The sequence below is a fragment of the Pleurodeles waltl genome, chromosome 5 (assembly GCF_031143425.1).
Source record: "Pleurodeles waltl isolate 20211129_DDA chromosome 5, aPleWal1.hap1.20221129, whole genome shotgun sequence".
Taxonomy (NCBI): domain Eukaryota; kingdom Metazoa; phylum Chordata; class Amphibia; order Caudata; family Salamandridae; genus Pleurodeles; species Pleurodeles waltl.
Genome location: NC_090444.1, coordinates 1,856,767,423 through 1,856,786,605, shown reverse-complemented (window position 1 = coordinate 1,856,786,605; position 19,183 = coordinate 1,856,767,423). Strand labels below are relative to the sequence as shown.

Genomic DNA, 19,183 nt, shown 5'->3' with positions numbered 1-19,183 from the left:
CGAAGGCCAGAGAGACAGCACTGCAGAGACAACCCCACCACACAGAGGCACACGACACCATCACCCACACAACATCCACGCACAAGACACCCCACACCACTACACATCACCACACTCATCACCACATACACCACCCCACACATCACCTACACCACCCCATGGCATGGCAAAGGAGGAGCTCAGGGTCATGGTGGAGGAAATCGTACGGGTAGAGCCACAGCTATTTGGATCACAGGTGCAGCACACCTCCATAGCTAGGAAGACGGAGCTATGGCGAAGAATCGTGGACAGGGTCAATGCAGTGGGACAGCACCTAAGAAATCGTGAGGACATCAGGAAGAGGTGGAACGATCTACGGGGGAAGGTGCATTCCGTGGTCTCCAGGCACAACATTGCGGTACAGCGGACTGGCGGCCGACCCCCACCTCCCCCGCCACAACTAACAACATGGGAGGAGCAGGTCTTGACCATCATGCATCCTGAGGGCCTCGGAGGAGTCGGTGGAGGAATGGACACTGGTAAGTCAAATCTTAACTATCATATCCCACACCCTACCTGCATGCTATCACAGACCCCCACCCTCATCCCCTCCCCTATCACTCTTACTCCTCACTAATGTACTAATAACACAAACCACACATCCCAACACCAAGCCCTGCATGACACCACAAGGCATGGTCACCCCTCACTAAAGCATGCCCACAGCACATACCCATAACGCCCCCCCAACCATCATCACACAAGCCCCCACACAGGAATGCTAGCACTGGGGTACACGCTCACCCACCCATTGCACACCATGACACACACAGATGCAATAATCATGCTTTTATACCCCTGTAGGACCACTACCCAACGTCACCAGACAGGAGAGTCCAGACATCTCTACCCCACCCACAGAAGAGGCCCACAGTGATGACAGCAGCTCTGGCCAACCGGATCCAGATGACCAGCCCGGACCATCGTGGGCCTCGGGTCAGTTGGTTCCTCTCGCACAGGCACAGCCCAACACTGACCTTCCACCCTCTGGAAACACCAGCACAGCACCCACCCAGCGGGCCCATACCTCCGTCCCCAGGACACGTCAATCAGCTGTGTGTCCACCACTACAGGGAACCCAGGATAACCCACCACCCCAACAACAACAGGGACCTGGGGGCAGTGGTAGTGGGCACACGGTCCAGGGGACGGAGGCCCAGGAACACAGGGGAACTGGGAGGGCTGCTGTGCGACAGGGGGCGGACAGGCCTAGGGAACCCACTCTCCACGAGGCCCTCTCCTCCATCATGGGAGCATACCACCACTCCCAGGAGACGATGGCAATGGTCCTGGCCAAGTTTCAGGAGACCCAGCGCCTGCAGGAGGAACAGTATTTGGGGTTCAGGGGGGAACTCAGAACCATCAGCTCCGCCCTGGGCACCATCGTAGGGGTGCTGAAGAACATACAGAACACCATGAGGGACACCGTGGCACTCCAAGGGTCCCCTGACACTAGCATGGACGAGGAACTGCCCACCACCCCCGCCGGCGCTAGTGGACAGGACGCCCCGCCACAGGACCACCACACCAGCACCCCACCCCCTGCAGACGGTGAACCACCCCGCAAGCGGTCCCTGAGATCCAGGAACAGGACAGAGCACGATGGCAAGACCCCGCCAAGAAATGAGATCACCCTGATTGCCATCCCACTGTCCCACTTTGTAACCCTGTCCATATTGGAACTGCCCCAGCTCCACTTCCTATGCCCATATGGGCAGTGCACCTGTGAGACTAATAGACTGGACTCTGCCATGGACATTCCTCCACCATCACCCATCACCATTTTACCACCCCCTTCAATAATTAGCACTTCAATAAACACCCTTGAAGCACAAAACAATCTGGAGTCAGTCTGTGATTTTGAAAATGTGTATTAGCAATGACAGTGACAAAATGCGTTTTCAAATGTACTGTCAACATACCTATGTCACACATCACAAGTCCATGAAGGATGCAAGCACATGACACACGTTGGTAACCACACCTGTGAAACCGTTATGGATATGTACAACTCTGTTACCAAATACTGCTTGAAATAGACAGACAGGATAAAGGTAGAAGTGTGAAAGTACTTGTAGTAGGCAAGAATGTGTTCTCACCTGTGTGTCACTGGAAATATTGCTGGATGACTGAGTCCCTGTTGTCAATGTCTTCATCCTGTGGTTCCTCCTCATCATTGTCCACAGGCTCCACAGCTGCCACAACACCGTCATCTGGACCATCCTCCTGCAGAAAAGGCACCTGTCGTCGCAAAGCAAGATTGTGAAGCATACAGCAGGCGATGATGATCTGGCAGACCTTCCTTGGTGAGTAGAATAGGGAACCACCTGTCATATGGAGGCACCTGAACCTGGCCTTCAGGAGGCCGAAGGTGCGTTCGATCACCCTCCTAGTCCGCCCATGGGCCTCATTGTAGCGTTCCTCTGCCCTGGTCCTGGGATTCCTCACTGGGGTCAGTAGCCATGACAGGTTGGGGTAACCAGAGTCCCCTAATAGCCACACCCGGTGCCTCTGGAGTTGACCCATCACATAAGGGATGCTGCTATTCCGCAGGATGTAGGCGTCATGCACAGAGCCAGGGAACATAGCATTTACCTGGGAGATGTACTGGTCTGCCAAACATACCATCTGTACATTCATAGAATGATAACTCTTCCGGTTCCTGAACACCTGTTCACTCCTGTGGGGGGGGGGGCAGAGCTACATGGGTCCCATCAATGGCACCTATGATGTTGGGGATATGTCCAAGGGCATAGAAGTCACCTTTAACAGTAGCCAAATCCTCCACCTGAGGGAAAACTATGTAGCTCCTCATGTGTTTCAGCAGGGCAGACAACACTCTGGCCAACACGTTGGAAAACATAGGCTGGGACATCCCTGATGCCATGGCCACTGTTGTTTGAAAAGACCCACTTGCAAGGAAATGGAGCACTGACAGCACCTGCACTTGAGGGGGGATTCCTGTGGGATGGCGGATTGCTGACATCAGGTTAGGCTTCAACTAGGTACACAGTTCCTGGATTGTGGCACTGTCAAACCTGTAGGTGATGATTAGATGTCGCTCCTCCATTGTCAACAGGTCCACCAGCGGTCGGTACACCGGAGGATTCCGCCATCTCCTCACATGTCCCAGCTGATGGTGCCTAGGAAGGACAACAGCAACCACAGAGTCAAGCTACTCAGAGGTATGTACCCACAGCTACTCAGAACACAAAACATAATCCAAAAGGTTGTCTGTATGTGTGTTGAGTCCAGGCCTAGGTATGTGTGACGCAGTTGAAAATGAAGCCATGTCAGCCCCTGAAATGGCGGCTGCCTGACCTGTAAACTGGGACAATGGGATGTGAGGTAACTGCGCTGGCGTTGTACAACGTTGCGGTAGGCGGTCAAAGACCGCTGCGCAGTGCTGCATTGGTTAACATTGGAACCGATGGGTCCCAGGAGCCAATGACGAAGTGCGCCGGCGGTGATGATACGCACCGCCGCGGACGTCACCGCCATTTTCTATCTGTTGAATCACTCGATACCTGATCTTCGACAGGAGAGGACCTATACTGCTGCAAGTGCTGCTGTGACCTCGGTCTGGAAGAGACAATGGCTCGTGCGTCTGGGGAAAAGGCCCCTGCCTTCAGTGCACAGGAGTTGGAGAAGCTCGTGGACGGTGTCCTCCTCCAGTACACGCTACTCTACGGTCCTCCAGACCAACAGGTGAGTACATAGGGTGCAAGTTGTATGGGCTATGCCTGGGTGCAGAGGGCTGGTTTTAAGAAGTAAGGGGGCAGAGTTCTGCGAGCAGGAAGGACTGTGAATGCATGTGCCACATGGCAAGAGCAGGGATGTGGGCCACTCACTTCGACGGTGCAGTTGGTAATGACTTCTATTCTTCCCCTCTACATGTCATGTAGGTCAGCGCGCACCAGAAGAAGGCTATTTAGAGTACCATCGCCAAGGACGTCCGGACCCTGGGGGTCCACCAGAGACGGAGCACCCACTGCCGTAAAAGATGGGAGGACATTCGCCGCTGGAGCAAGAAGACGGCGGAGGCTCAGCTGGGGATGGCCTCCAAACGTGGGAGGGGTGCCCGTCGCACCATGACCCCCCTGATGTTCCGGATCCTGGCGGTGGCCTACCCTGAGTTGGATGGGCTCTTGAGGGCATCACAGCAGACATGGGGGTGAGTAGAACATCAGTCTGGGGACTTTGCGCGCAGTGAAGGTGTCTGGGTGGGGGAGGAGGGCTGTGGGTTTCCCTAGGCCAGGGCGAGTTCCGTAGGCTAGGCCCCTCCGTAATGCAGGCCATGTGGCACTCTACCCCACCTCTGTAGAGTGCCAAGTACAGGTATACATGCCCCTGTGTCATCTATGTGTGCTGATGTCCACCATAGCCATGTAGGCCATATCCCAGGAACTGCATCAGTAGAGCCCAACAGCACGGCGTAGTGCAGGGGGCTGCTGTGTCTGTATTGTCTGCCAACGGTAGCGGTAAGCCATGCACTCAACCTGTCTTTCTTCTGTCGTCCCGTCCCCCCTTTTTGAGCTCTCCCTGTTTTTGTGGGCATCAGCATCATCAGGCGGAGGTACAGTGGCACCAGAGCACGAGGGAGCTGCATCCCACATGGCCATGGAGGGCCACACCACGGACTCTGAATACACCATTGGGACGGAGGGCGAGGGGAGCACCACGGCGGTCACAGGATCTGCAACAAGCGACACAGATTCGTCCTTCGATGGGAGCTCCCTTGTGGTGGCGGCAAAATCTGTGCCCCCCACTTCTACAGGTACAGCCGCCACCCCCTCTACCAGCACCGCCCTCCCAGCAGCCCCTCAGCCTTCGCCCCGTGCCCGCTCACCCAGGAGGGTGGGCATCACCTTCGCCCCAGGCACCTCAGCCCCTGCCCCTGTCACCTCTGCTGCCCTCAGTGAGGAGGCCATTAACCTCCTCAGGTCACTCACTGTTGGGCAGTCTACCATTGTGAATGCCATCCAGGGCGTAGAAAGGGCAACACAGTAATGCATTCCTGGAGGGCATTCATTCTGGTCAGGCTGCCCTTCATCGAGCCCTGCAATCTCTGGCCTCAGCACTGATGGCAGCCATTGTCCCTGTCTCTAGCCTCCACCCTCCAACTTCCTCCACCCAGACCCAATCCCCTGTACCCCAGCCTATCCCAAGCACACCATCAGACCAGCATGCACACACCTCAACACACAAAAGTGGCTCTGGCAAACATAGGCACCACACATCCCACAGGCACTCACACAAGCATCACCCACATACAGACACAGCAACATCCACTGCCTCCACTGTGTCCCCCTCCTCGTCGTCTCCCTCCTCCCTCCCAGTGTCATCTACACTCTCACCTGCATGCACTACCACTACAGCCACTAGGACCCGCACCAGCACACCCACCACCACACCCGCTCACCTGCACTCACCACCCCCACTCCCATTTACACGTCCCCTGTGTCCTCTCCCAGTGTGTCCGTGACGCCCCCTCCCAAAGTACACAAACGCGGGCACACACAAACCCAACATCCATCCACCTTACGACAGCCTCCAGAACATGCACCTGCACCCAAATCATCAAAAGTTACACCTCCTACAACCACCTCCTCTTCCTCCACTCCCAGGCCCACTCCAGCTACCCGTCCCAGTGTTCGTCAGAAACTTTTCCTGAGCAACGTTGACCTCTTTCCCACCACCCCCCCTCCAATTCATAGGTCCCATACTAGCACCTCAGCCAAAAAATCTCCGGTACCAATGGTGCCTGTTAGAGGTATGTGGAGTACACCAGGCACCAGGGCAGCCAGTGTGACATGGAGCCAAAGCACAGCCAGTCCCCCCCCCCTATGCAGCACCAGACGTTGGACAGTGCCTGACGGGAAAGGGGGAAGACTCCAGCCGGAAAAGCCGCTCACAAGGGTCCCGGGGGGAGTGTCGAGTCAGCTGTGACTCTTCCCAAGGTGGGGAACGGGCAGAAGAAAGTGCCAAAGTCTGGGAAAAGCAGCACGGCGGAGAAGGCTGCCATCATCCCCGCTGCCCAGGGGGCCACTGCCAGCCCGATCGTCATTGGTCAGGAGACCATCGCCAGAGTCAGTGCCCAGGAGGGCCCCGGCAGCCACAGCCCCGCTGGGCAATGAGGGCCCGCCATTGCAAACACCGCTGCACAGGTCAGAAACAGCAAAGTCAAGCACCGCTGAACAGGGCAAAGACCGCCATGGCAAGCACCGCTGAACAGGGCAAGCACTGCTGAACAGGGCAAAGACCGCCATGGCAAGCACCGCTGAACAGGGCAAAGACTGCCATGGCAAGCACCGCTGAACAGGCCAAGCCCTGCTGAACAGGTCAGAAACTGCACACTCAAGCACTGCTGAACAGGGCAAAGACCGCCATGGCAAGCACCGCTGAACAGGCCAAGCACCGCTGAACAGGGCAAAGACCGCCATGGCAAGCACCGCTGAACAGGCCAAGCACCGCTGAACAGGGCAAGCACCGCTGAACAAGGCAAGCACCGCCATCTCAAGCACCGCTAGCCCATGTGCGGCAGGGGCAGTGACGGAAGTGGGACCGTCACGGGGAGAGTGATGCACTCTGGGCACCAGTCCCCCTCCAGAACCAGTGGAGAACTGCATCCACTACCTCAATCCTTAACAGGATGAAGCACTCTGGGCACCAGTCCCCCTCCAGAACCAGTGAAGAACAGCATACACTACCTCAATCCTTAACAGGATGAAGCACTCTGGGCACCAGTCCCCCTCCGGAAACATTGGAGAACAGCATCCACTACCTCAATCCTTAACAGGATGAAGCACTCTGGGCACCAGTCCCCCTCCGGAACCAGTGGAGAACAGCATCCACTACCTCAATCCTTAACAGGATGAAGCACTCTGGGCACCAGTCCCCCTTTAGAACCAGTGGAGACTGTCATCCACTTGAGAGACTGTGGCTTTGCACTCCCCAGGATTGAACAGTGGGCAAACCACCCACTGTAGAGACTTGAGAGACTGTGGCTTTGCACTCCCCAGGATGGTACAGTGGGCAAACCACCCACTGTAGAGACTTGAGAGACTGTGCTTTTGCACTCCCCAGGATTGAACAGTGGGCACACCACCCACTGTAGAGACTTGAGAGACTGTGGCTTTGCACTCCCCAGGATGGTACAGTGGGCAAACCACCCACTGTAGAGACTTGAGAGACTGTGCTTTTGCACTCCCCAGGATTGAACAGTGGGCACACCATCCACTGTAGAGACTTGAGAGACTGTGGCTTTGCACTCCCCAGGATGGAACAGTGGGCAAACCACCCACTGTAGAGACTTGAGAGACTGTGGTTTTGCACTCCCCAGGATTGAACAGTGGGCAACCCACCCACTTGTGAGACTTGAGAGACTGTGGCTTTGCACTCCCCAGGATACATCATGGGCATGGAGCCCCCTCGTGGATCTGACGTGGTGCTGTCATCTGGCTGAGGTGCCCCCGCTTCGATTCCCCCTGAGGTGCCTGTTGTATTTCTATCTGATGCCCCTGCAGTGTTCTCTCCGTTTTGCTCAGGTATCGTGTGGGGGCCTCGCCCATGCATTTTGGGCTCAGTGGTCCACGGACATTGAATTGTGTATACCTGCACTACTAATCGTGATGTATATTTTGTTGAATGTGTATATATATATGTATATATTTGCTTACTGTATTTTGATACATTACAATGGTTGCACTCATTTCCTTTTGTCTTTGCATTCTTCCGGGGTGGTTGGGGGTTGTTACTGTAATGTTTGAATATGCATTGGTGTGTGTGTTGTAGTGGGTGAGGGTCAAGGTGGGGGTGGGGGTGTTGCGTGTGTGTGTCCCAGACTTTTGCTTCCCCCCTCCCCTATGTCGTAGGTGCAGTACTCACCGTTGTCTTCGGCGCCGGTGTTGATGATGAATGTACAGAAGCAGGAAGACTATCGCAGGGAGTATGTGGAGTTCCGGCTCCATGGTGCCCTCGTTCCGCGTGGAGTGTGTGGAGGTGAGCGTTTTCCCATTGAAATGGCTGTTTCCGCCGTGTTTTTATCCACGGTGAATCCGCCCCGGAAAAGGTGGCGGATTGGTAGGTTGTGATACTATGGGCGGTACTTTGTCTCCTGCCTGTCTGTTGGTGGTGACCGCCGCGCTGCTTGTCTGTACCGCCGTGGCGGTCGGAGTGTTAAAGTGGCTGTCTTTGTTGGCGGTTTCCGCCACGGTCATAATTCCCTTTTTTTTTCCGCCGGCCGGTTTGCGGTCTTACTGCTGCTTTAACACCGTCTGCCAGGGTTGTAATGACCCCCTTTGTCTCCTGCTGCGATAGGATAGTCCCATAAAAAACAGCAGGTTTTAAACCCTGGGGTGCCTGTCACAGGGAGAAGTCTGTGACAGATCCACACCTGGTTTGTCTTTGGTCCTAGGAGTGGGAACACATCTCCAAGACGTACGAGGAGTGCTGCACCATGCACCCAAAGGCATTGAGGGGTGTGGTCTTTAAAGCTCCTCACTTCTTTGCATCAACATTCGTCATCTTAGCTGAAGTAATGGTAACTCCCACAAACAGAAAAAGTCTGATAAGTCAAAGCATTCTTAAACTTTATAATGCTGGTCAAAATGTTTGAACAGAATGACAACATAGTTTGAGGCATCGCTCCTATGCACCCACCTCAAAACCAGGTCTTTGCTCTGCTCTCGTCCTCATAGATTCACCTAGAGCCGGAGTGATCCTCACCCAACTCAAGGAGCTTTAGGAGTCCATGCACCTCATATCTGGGAAGCCAAACCCCCAAGTAGTACCTTTCAGTCACATGGGATCATCCACTGGATTTCCGCCAGCGTATTCACCCTCAGTGCTAGCAAGACTCTCTGGATCCTGTGCTTGAATGGGAGCGGCTCCACCTGCAAGACCGTGACCTTCCTTGCAGCACGCTTCAGTATTGTTGTTCCTGGCAATGTCAATTCCTCATGAGGGCACAGACCGCATTGTCATTCAACTCTGAAACAGAGCCGGGTGGACATTGCCCGACATTGACTCTGGCGCCAGTTAGAATCCATGCTCTCAGAGTCAGAGCCAGTGTCTTTTTCTTTTGACAGGATTGAAGAGGGAGACGGTTGAGAGAGTTCTCAGAACCCTTATGGTAGCTCTCACCCCTTGATGAGCTTGAGGACAACTGGAACAAGGAGCTGGTGAATGCCATTGGATTGGATATCTCACCAGACATTGGCTTGGTCTCTCCTCTTACTGTGGCTATAAAGGAAGGAGCACTGTCGGTGGCACTCAAGATGCCATGCCTGATTGAGAATCACTGGCTCCTCTGTGGACTCAGACATGGTTCTCACAGACCACAGGGGACCACCAGCCAGATGTCGACCCAGTCCACTATCTTTGCTGATAGCCACATATTATCATGGATAACTAGTGTTGGGCAAGATCCACTGTCACCTGCCACACTAGCAGTCCATAACAGTGGACAAGTGGTCACTTCAGATTATTTAGCTGGGTTACTATATCTCCTTTTTAGAAACCTCGCCGCCCATGCCACCTTCTTATGACCAGCTGAGAGAGGACCACCTCTCCCAGCTCCTTCAGGAAGTACAGGCTCTTTTGACCAAAGGAGTCATTGAGAGGGTGCTTGCATCAGAAGTAAGTTGTAGTTGCTATTCCCACTACTTTCTGGTGCTGAAAAAGGACAGAGGCCTCTGATCTGATCTAGACCCACACCCTCTTAGGTACTTCCTGAAAAAGGAGTAGTTCAATATGCTCACATTGGGTCAATGTTCTGTCTGCCCTCCACCCTCGAGAGTGGATGATAGCGCTGTACTTGCAGGATGAATACTTTTTTAACATTGTCATGTCTGTCCACAGCCATTACCAATGGTTAATGGTAGGCCATAAGCATTATCAGTTCTCTATGCTCCCCTTTTGTCTTACCTGTGCCCCTCAGGTGTTCCACCCAGATGATAGCAGTGGTCACCACACATCTGCGGGGGTCATGGGTCCCAGTGTTCCCCTACCTCAATGACTGTCTGTTGAATGTGAGCTCATTCCAGACAGTCAACTCCCATCTCCAGACTATGGCAGACTTCCTATACTCACTCAGGTTCACTAAAACATGTCAAATTCATACCCAACTCCCTCCCAGATGCTCCCTTTCATCGAAGCTACTTTGGACACAGTGCAGATTTGGTCTGATCATCTGGAATGACAAGTCCAGGACAGTTAGGCTATGATTCTGATGTCTCAGCCTCAATTCTGGATTTCGATGAGACTGAATGATACTGTTGGGTATCATGTCCTCCTGCATTCTGGTGGTGATGTGCGCCTTTTGGCATTTGCAGCTCTGCAGTGGGAACTGAAATCTAAGTGGGTACAGCACCAGGAGAATCTCTCTGACCTGGTCCAGAACTCAGAAGGAACTGCAGAAGATCTGCAGTGGTGGCTTACAAACTGCAATTGAGTCAGCAGCAGACTCCTCTCTCTTCCCCAAACAGGACTGACTGTAGTGACAGATGAGTTACTCCTGGGAGGTGGTGGCCATCTGGGACTGGGAGAGATCAGAAGACTCTGGTCTCCTGTGGAGTCATGGCTCCACATGAACTTGTTGGAGCTGAGGGCGATCCGATTGGCAATAAAAACATTTATCCCTTCAATTAAGAGAAGGCTAGTTCAGGTATTCAAGGACACCACTGCCATGTAATACTCCAACAAACAGGGTGGGGAGGGGTCATAGACCCTGTGTTAGGAGGTTCTGCATCTCTGGACATGGCTGGAACATCAGGATGTTTCCCTGGTAGTTCGACATCTGATGGGCTGGCTGAATGCCACAGTGGAGGAATTCAGCCTCTAATGCCTAGTTGATCATGAAAGGTATCTCCATCCAGAGGTTGTGCAAGGTCTCTTCTAAGCTAAACAATATACGCCTACCGTTGGGAGAAATGTTTGGCTTGGTGTGCCTCTAAAAATATAGACTACTTTTCTGCACCCTTGTCCCTGGTTTTGTTGTTCATTCATTCCCTGGCCCAACAAGGCTATGCTTTAGGCACAGTAAAAGCCCTTTTGGCTTCCGTGCTGTTGCGGGACCAACCTTCCTTGTTCAAGTCACCCACAGTGATTTATTTTTTTAAAGAGATTTGAACCCCTGTTCCCTCCACTGCCATCCATCATGCCCCACTCAGTCCTCAATCTGTTTCCTGACCTTTCTTGTGTGTGAGCCCTACCAGTCGCTACACAACCGTTCCATTCATTTACTCACCATCAAAACTGCTTTTCTCTTCGCTATGACAGCAGCCAGGAGAGTCGGTGAGCTGCAAGTACTTTCTGTGCTCTCTCCCTATACAACATTCTATCCAAACTGGTACTGAGAAACCGTGCCTCCTTTCTTCTGAAAGTACTAACACCTTTTCAAGTGGACCAGAATACAATCTTGCCTGCCTCTTTGGTTCTGCCTCACCCTTCCAAAGAGAGACTCCACTGTCTGGACCTAAAAAGAGCATTGACATTCTACATTGATTGTGCCAGAGAGTTTCAAGTGGACAATCATCTCCTCATTGTGTACATTGGGGGCAAAAAAGAAAGGCAGTGAAGAAGTGAACCATCTTACGGTGGATTATGCTGTACATTAAAATTTGCAACACATTAGCAAAGAAGCACACCTTGACAGCCTATGTGGTCATTCCACTGGAGCCAAGCCTGCCACCACTGCATTAGCTCACAGAAATCCAGTCCTTGATATCTGCCAGGCTGCAACGTGGACATTTCTGCACACGTATACTCAGTACTACTGCCTTGACAGTCAGATCTGTTGTAAAGGACATTTTGCCCACTCAGTCCTAGACAACTTCTTCATCTAAGGAATGTGGAGCTAGAAGTCTCTTTCAGATAAACAAATTACTTACCTTCAATAACCCTTTATCTACCAGAGACTCTATCGATCTTATTTAGCGGCCCTCCCATTCTCCCCATTCTGCAACCTGATTTTTCTGTGTACAGAGACCCTAAGTGCCTTCACACCAGTACATCAACACACTTCATCGTTCCTTGCTTCTGGTGTGAAAAGGGTTGCAAAAAGAAACTGATGTCAGTGCTCTGGGATGGCACGTATATAGGCACATCATTTCCAATGCAGACACTGCCGATTAAGATACAAATTATGCCATCTATTGGCACACAAAGGTACTGCCCAAAAGGTTTCCAGATCCAGTCTGATGTCTGGGGATTATTCGAAGCTAAGGAATCTGTGGCTAGATGGAGTCTCTACCAGGTAAAGCATTATAGAAGTTAAGTAACTTGTTCGACGGGCTAGCAGTCGTGCTAAGAAGTTCTAGTGATGTAACACTGGTTTGTACACTCTGTCTGCAAAGCTATTCCTCATATGCCCTCTTTCTTACTGGTTAGTCAGACCATATTTGTGGGGCAAGCTGGGGCTAGAGGGCCACAACCATTTTTGGGGGACACTTGCCACTGCTGTCACTGGGTGTGTCCTACTACAGCACTGCACACTGGGCCCAGTACAACCCATCCATGCTTGACTCTCTGAGCAGTAAACAGTCACACAGTTCTCACGGTGGTGATGTTGGTGGTAGAGACTCACAACTTAAATAGTCAAACAACAGACACTATAATTCACCCAGTGCTGGACTTTAGTTTAAAAAAACATTGCTTAATCTAAGAAATAGTAAACATTTGGATAGGAACTACAAGATTAACAATCTCTCCTATGGGCTCTAGTTAGGCACTATTGTACCTTCCACAGTGCCCTCTCCCAAATCTATGGTGTTCCCGCAGTGTTTATGGTGGCTTATCACTGATACAGTCAACATTAGGCACAGGTTCATATTCATTAAGCAGTTATCACCTCAGCAACTTCTAGGACAGTTCACATAGTTCTTGGGACCCAGAGAGTTCACATCATCAAAGGTTAACCTCCTAAAAACAGGATGATCCTTGAGTGATCAACACAGTCTCTCAGCTAGTTGAGTTTGGACCTGCATTATCTACTCAGTGAAGACAAAGCTTGGAGGATGCTGTAAAGTATGGTCATTAGGACTGCACCATTGGTTTCTTTTTTGGCTTTGTAGGACTGGGCTGTGGCCTTGATCTGCACTTCAGCTGCTAAGGAGATAAGCATGGCAGCCCTGACTGGCTTGGGCAGTTGTCTCTGGGAAGTGGGCAGGTCTGCCACTTCAGCAATGGCAGCTGTAGCACCAGGTCTTCAGGCATGATACCAGGTTGCTAGATGGCATGCTGTTTGGCTTATAGTCTCTTCACTCAGTTTGGCACAGGAACTGCTTTCTGGTGGTGGTGGGCATAACTCAAAGTACTTTGCTGTAGCCAGAAGCATAACCTCAAGTCTGGTGGGAACAAAGGCACTGGTGGAACACCTAAAGCAGAAAGAGTTGGTGGAGTAGAGGAACCAATAAAGCAGGACTTCCAGTATGCCACCATGCTTGCGGTGATAAGGGCTGACACTGCTGTTACTCCTGCAGAGAAAGTGCAACTCAGTAGCCCATCTTTCAACTAACCAAGGACTTTGAGTAAGCTAAAGTCCCTCACTCAGGTACTGAGGACCCACTCAAAAACTTGGATTCAAGTGCATCTTAAATTGGGACACACACCCTAATCACGAGCAGACTTGACTACAGCAACACCCTCTATACCGGAACCTCCAGGAAGCACCTGAACAACCTGCAACAAATTCAGAATGCCACCACCAGAATCATCTTAAACATCCCCCACCGAGAACACATCACAGAACACCTGAAAAACCTCCACTGGCTCACAGTTGAGAAGAGAATCAACTTCAAACTTCTTGTACATGCCAACAGAGCCCTCCAAGACAGTCAACCCAGCTACCTCAACCACCCCATCACCTGGTACTCCCCTTCCAGTCCTCTGCGCTCATCCCAGCAGTCGCTCACCAAAGTACCCCACATAAAGAAGTCCTCGACTGGAGGAAGATCTTTCTCATACCTGGCAGCATAAGGTTGGAACACCTTACCTCCTCACCTCAGACAGTCAGCATCGCTGCCTCAGTTCAGAAAGGACCTCAAGACCTCACTCTTCAACTGACCTCTGAGGACACACCTATCAGAGCCTTGAGACCCTATGGGTAACTAGTGCGCTCTAAAAATATATAATTGATTGATTTATTGATTGATTGTTTCTTGTTCAGCCCAGGGTGACATATCACTCAAAGTTAGTAGACCCTGTCAGGAGCTATGGCTATGGATGGCATAAGATAATACGACTACAGGTGGGACCTAACGTATGTGAGGGGTGTTTGGATAAAATGTCAAAAACACAAATTTCGTGAGACAGAATATTGTGTCAAAAATATCAAGGAAAAGAATATTGTGAAGATAATTTTCTTTGGGTAAGTGAAGTTTAACTATATATAACTCCACATATGTACTTTGATGATACAGTATATACATATCTTCCAGGTACGTGGATCTGGAGTTAAGAATAGTAAATTTAAACTTACCCATTTGCACTTAACTTCTTGATATTGTTGTCTGCGATACTTTTGACGCAATATTCTGTCCACTCAAAATTTGTGTTTATGATATTCTGTCACTGGCCCTCAATTGTATAAGTGTGGACAAGCTGCTATGATGTCCTAACCTTTCCCTATTCATCTCAGCTTCGAGGAAAGGGGCACCTGGAGTTTATCAGATGCATGCCACTGGCTAACCTGCTGGAGCTCATACAAACTGGTATACCTATCACAAAACCTTCCTTCCTAACCTGTTGTAACCCAGATACTCACAGCAACTAAGCTATAACAACGTTTTTGAGGAGGAGAGTAGAAATGACAGCATCTTATTGAAGGGGGAGACAGAGAGAGATCAGGTACCCGAAGAAGTCCACAACTTGTGCCTATGAAGAAACCAACATCCCCACTAAAGGTACCCCATTTCCTCAAATCTACTCACAGATGCACAAGGCATTTACACAACTCTTTGGGGGTGTTAGTGTGAGGTCCCAGTTATGAGGAATGATACCTTTTCTATCATGAGGAAACAATTGAACTAACATATACATACAAACACACATACATTCTAGAGTAGGGATTCTCCAACCTTTTCTGTAACAAGAGCTACTAATAATATTAGTCTTTTATTTGCGACCACATCAGACAATATTACATTAGTGACCACTCCATGCAATATTACTAGCAGTAATAATGTAAAAGGTTTTGTCAATTTGGGATACCTCTACATGGCTAGCTGCACCAGGCACCAAAGTAATATCAGTAATATTGCATGATTTATCACTTGAATATCAGCTTAAAATGTGTTTTGAAAAAAAGTTTCTCCCAACATCAGCTTATTAGTTCAGAAAATATACACATTTTCGTCTCATATACACTCTTTATAGTTGTGAAATACATTGATTAATTCAACCATGCAAAATCTTCTAGTTTAGTGGGCTGGGCTGAGCACTGGAAAGCTGCATCCAGGTGGCTGGAGAGCTACCAGTAGCTCACAAGCTACTAGTTGAAGAAGCCTGTACTAGACAAACCCGGCAATAGTAGCTGTGAACTAATAGGACTGCTGGCAATCATCAGTTTCTCTTTAGAGTGGACAGGGGGCAGCAGCATTACCTGCTAGGAGTGAGGATTTCCTTATGGACACCGCTGCTTTCTTCAGCAGAGTCTCACCTTGAACCCTGCAGGAGGATACTCAAGACATAAGGCACCCCTAAAAGGACTTGTGGTATGACTGTCCCAACCATGAAAGGTAAAGTCAGGAGCAGGGCAGCACACAGGCAGGGCACCAGGATCTTTTGACCTTCGTTGCTCTAAAAATACCCAAGACTTGAAGAACATTTACCTTGGTTTAAAAAAAAGAATAAATATTTACCTTTTCCGTGCTGCTTATGGGTCTGCTGAATTTGGTTCACCTTCCTTTTCTCAGGTGACACTTCCACCCAGGCTGTTCTTTCAAGCTTCTAGGACCACCTTCTGAGTATGCAACTTTCACATTAGACATGTACAATAAGGGTGAACTTCTTCAAGCCCAAGCACCAATTAAAGATTCTCCTAATTCCACCCCAAAGGACACAAAGCATTTTACACTAAGCAGTTTTGAGTTTGTAGCATCTAACGAAAACTATATATAAAATAGGAAATCAAAGCACATCAGCAATTGGACCATTTTGAGATTTATTAAGAACAGGTCAATGTTACATGGCAACGGTAAGTTAGTCATTTCAAATCTGTGAAATATTTTGCTCTGTGGTATGTCAATGACTCGTTGGTCTCCATCAATGTTAGAATTTCTGCATGCGAACGACGTCCTGTGGATTACCCATGGTGTTTGAGGATTCATTCCTGCTGAAAAGGGATATATGCTGCACTGGTTAGAACATAAAAACTAAACGACTCATAATTGTTCAGCAATTAACTAATTTATATTCAGCAGTTTTGGGTAATTTGTTAACTAATAGTTAGGTACTCATTCTCACATTCACTTCTGTCACACGTTCTGGAGGTTTAAATCTACTGATGCATAAAAAACAGCAAAGGTCACAGGAGGGGAAGGGTTATTTGACTGCCTGAACCATCACACACTGTCAGGCCCTGTTCAGGGAGCTGTGGGCAAGCAGAGGCTTCTTGGCCTCCAGCATGGGCAGGCATATTTTGCCTTTGATTTCTTGGGTCCTTCCTAATATGGCCCTACAAATTGGTTCAAGTACAACTCCTTTAGCATTGACTCTCAGTGGTAGCAAAGGCAAGCAGTTGCAGGCTTTTCAGGGACATTAATGTAGGTGTACACCAACAGGCTCAGCACTTAACAGAAGTCTAACCTTTGGAGAATAACTTGATTTTCCCGACAATGTTTATCTTTGTAAATATGTTAGAAATACACCACAAAATGGAAAATACTACACACTACAAAATCTCAGGTGGTCCAAGTCTCTGGCTCCTCTGGTTATCTCTCCAGCTCCCTGTGCAGTTCTGAGCCCTAGGCCCACATACTGGAATGAATGACATGGTAGGTAGGATAAATAACTGTTCACAATCTCATGTGTTTGGGCCATTTTATTGACAGTGTCAGCTAACCGGTGATGCCTGTGTTAAATGGGTGTGAGTTAGGTGTAAAGGCCAGCCCTCAGGGAGTGGCTGGAAACAGCTACATGTCTGGCAGGGCACCGCATCCTTCCCAAAATCCAAATGAAAGGACAATGAGTCCAACTGTGGGAATAAGCAAAACATGCTAAACACCACTGAGTCTCTCAGTCTGGAGAGTCATTGAGCGGGACAGCCATGGACACGTTGACAGGTGCAACTGGGGGAAACACCACTACATTCATATTTAAACAAGATGATTCTTGCAGAGTGTGGATCGAGTCCGGATTCTTCAAAAACATTTAATTTGGGTTGAAGTCTACCCATGCAATGTTGGCCCGTCCTGACTGCTCTTGAGGTGGTGTGGTTGATGTCAACAGTTCAAACTGGGGCGCATCTGGAGCATTGGTGGAGTCCACTGCAGAGCCTTCTCTTTGGGTTTCGTGACTCCATGGGACAGCGTGGACTGTGTTGGGCTGTGCGGGGGCCACTGCAGGACTGCCAGCAGAACCCGGCTGAGTTGCTTGTGCAACACAAGGGTAGATGACTCATTGTCAGTTGTGTTCACCAACAGGACTGAGGCACATGGGGCTAGCAGATAGTGTCTGGATGATTCACCTCTCACGGTGCCAGGAGTGCCTCCTTGGTCTCTTGGTGGTTTGCGGGTGTAAGACTACACTCCGATGGCGATGCGCTCCTTCTGTTGGTACGATGATGCACATAACATGATGGTTTTGATACCATTAGACAACTCTTTACGACAGGTTGTGGTGACTTGCAGGGAGTGAGGGTGACTGGAGGGTCTTTGAGGCCCCATAGCTTGGTATATTGCAGTCGCAGTTCTTCTACTACAGCATTTGTGGTTCATAGCAGGGAAGCCATCAATTATCAAGCAGCTTGTGACTGTGGCCAGATGGTTGCACTGGAATAGTGAGGCAGATATGTGGTTCGGACACACGTGCAGCTTACTTTCAGTTCACCCGCTGGGCTGTTCCCAGTGACACATTGGTTGCTTGTGTGTGTTGGTAGGTGCACTCTCGTGTCATAGACTGAATCCCCGGTTTTGTCACCCTTGGTCATTTCTCCTGCACACCAGTGATCATCAATTTTGCTTCAGGGAGACAGGTATTTTCACACTCCCTTCTCTTCTCTTCTTTTTTAGTTCTCCTTTGCAATATGGCAACATTCCATGTGTCACATGTGTTCCTTTTTATTTCTTGTTCGATGTGGCACCAGCCATGTGGCACCAGTTCTTTTCTCATTGGCCTCTCACCTGTCTTGTCTGTAGAACTTGACTCTTCTCTTTGGATCAGTGTGTCATCCACCCACACTTCACACATTCCCTCCACAAGGATCTTGAGTACCATTTTACTCTAATTGGTTGACAATAAACATATGTAATTCAGCGCCAAGATATCCTTCTGGGTGAATGAGTGCTTTACAAAATACACGTTATGTCATGTTTACAAAATATACATGTAATCTTCTCAGGGCTGCACTCCATGCATGGCGGGTAATCTTCCTTCCGTCTACTCTTTGCTCAAAGACCCAGTGCTTGCGCCTCAAGGTCGCGCGTTCACTCTGCTTGGTTCTGCCTATGGTTGTGTGTGCCTGGCAGTGTGTTGGTCATTCAATGTGACATTCTCATGGACGGACCTATGGCACCCATTTGTTGCTGTGGTTGTGTCCCTCTTGCCGGCTTGTGCACACATTGTGGTGCCTCTGGGGTTTCTAATCTTTTTTTTAGTGTGTTGTACTGGGTGGATTGCACCTTGCTGCCTAGGTGCTTCCTGGGATGCTTCAGTGTCTCTGTCATGCAGGGGTGAAGGTAGCTCGCTCTTCTCCCATGTCCTGCTTGGAAACTCTGATCCTCTTTTTATCCCAGGGGTGCTGGGCTGCAGGCCGTTCTGTGGCTGGGACAGTTGTCTGTTCTGAGAAATTAGGTTGTTGGTTGACTCGGTGTGAGCCCTGATCAAGCAACAGCCAAAATCCCTTGTAGGGTAAACCACAGAAAGTCACTAATTTAACCTATGTTCAACCCTGGGTAACTTGGCCCAAAAAGCAGTTAGGCTAACT

General features: G+C 50.0%; 1 protein-coding gene across 1 annotated transcript in view; it reads right to left on the bottom strand.

The window, feature by feature from the left end:
• Positions 1–16,200: 16,200 nt before the first annotated feature.
• LOC138296880 (solute carrier family 22 member 7-like) overlaps positions 16,201–19,183 on the bottom strand; it is a 255,388-nt gene continuing 252,405 nt past the window's right edge. The window contains exon 12 of the mRNA XM_069236374.1: positions 16,201–16,369. Coding sequence (XP_069092475.1) covers positions 16,309–16,369 — 61 coding nt within the window. The 3' untranslated portion in view covers positions 16,201–16,308. The remainder of the gene's footprint in view (positions 16,370–19,183) is intronic.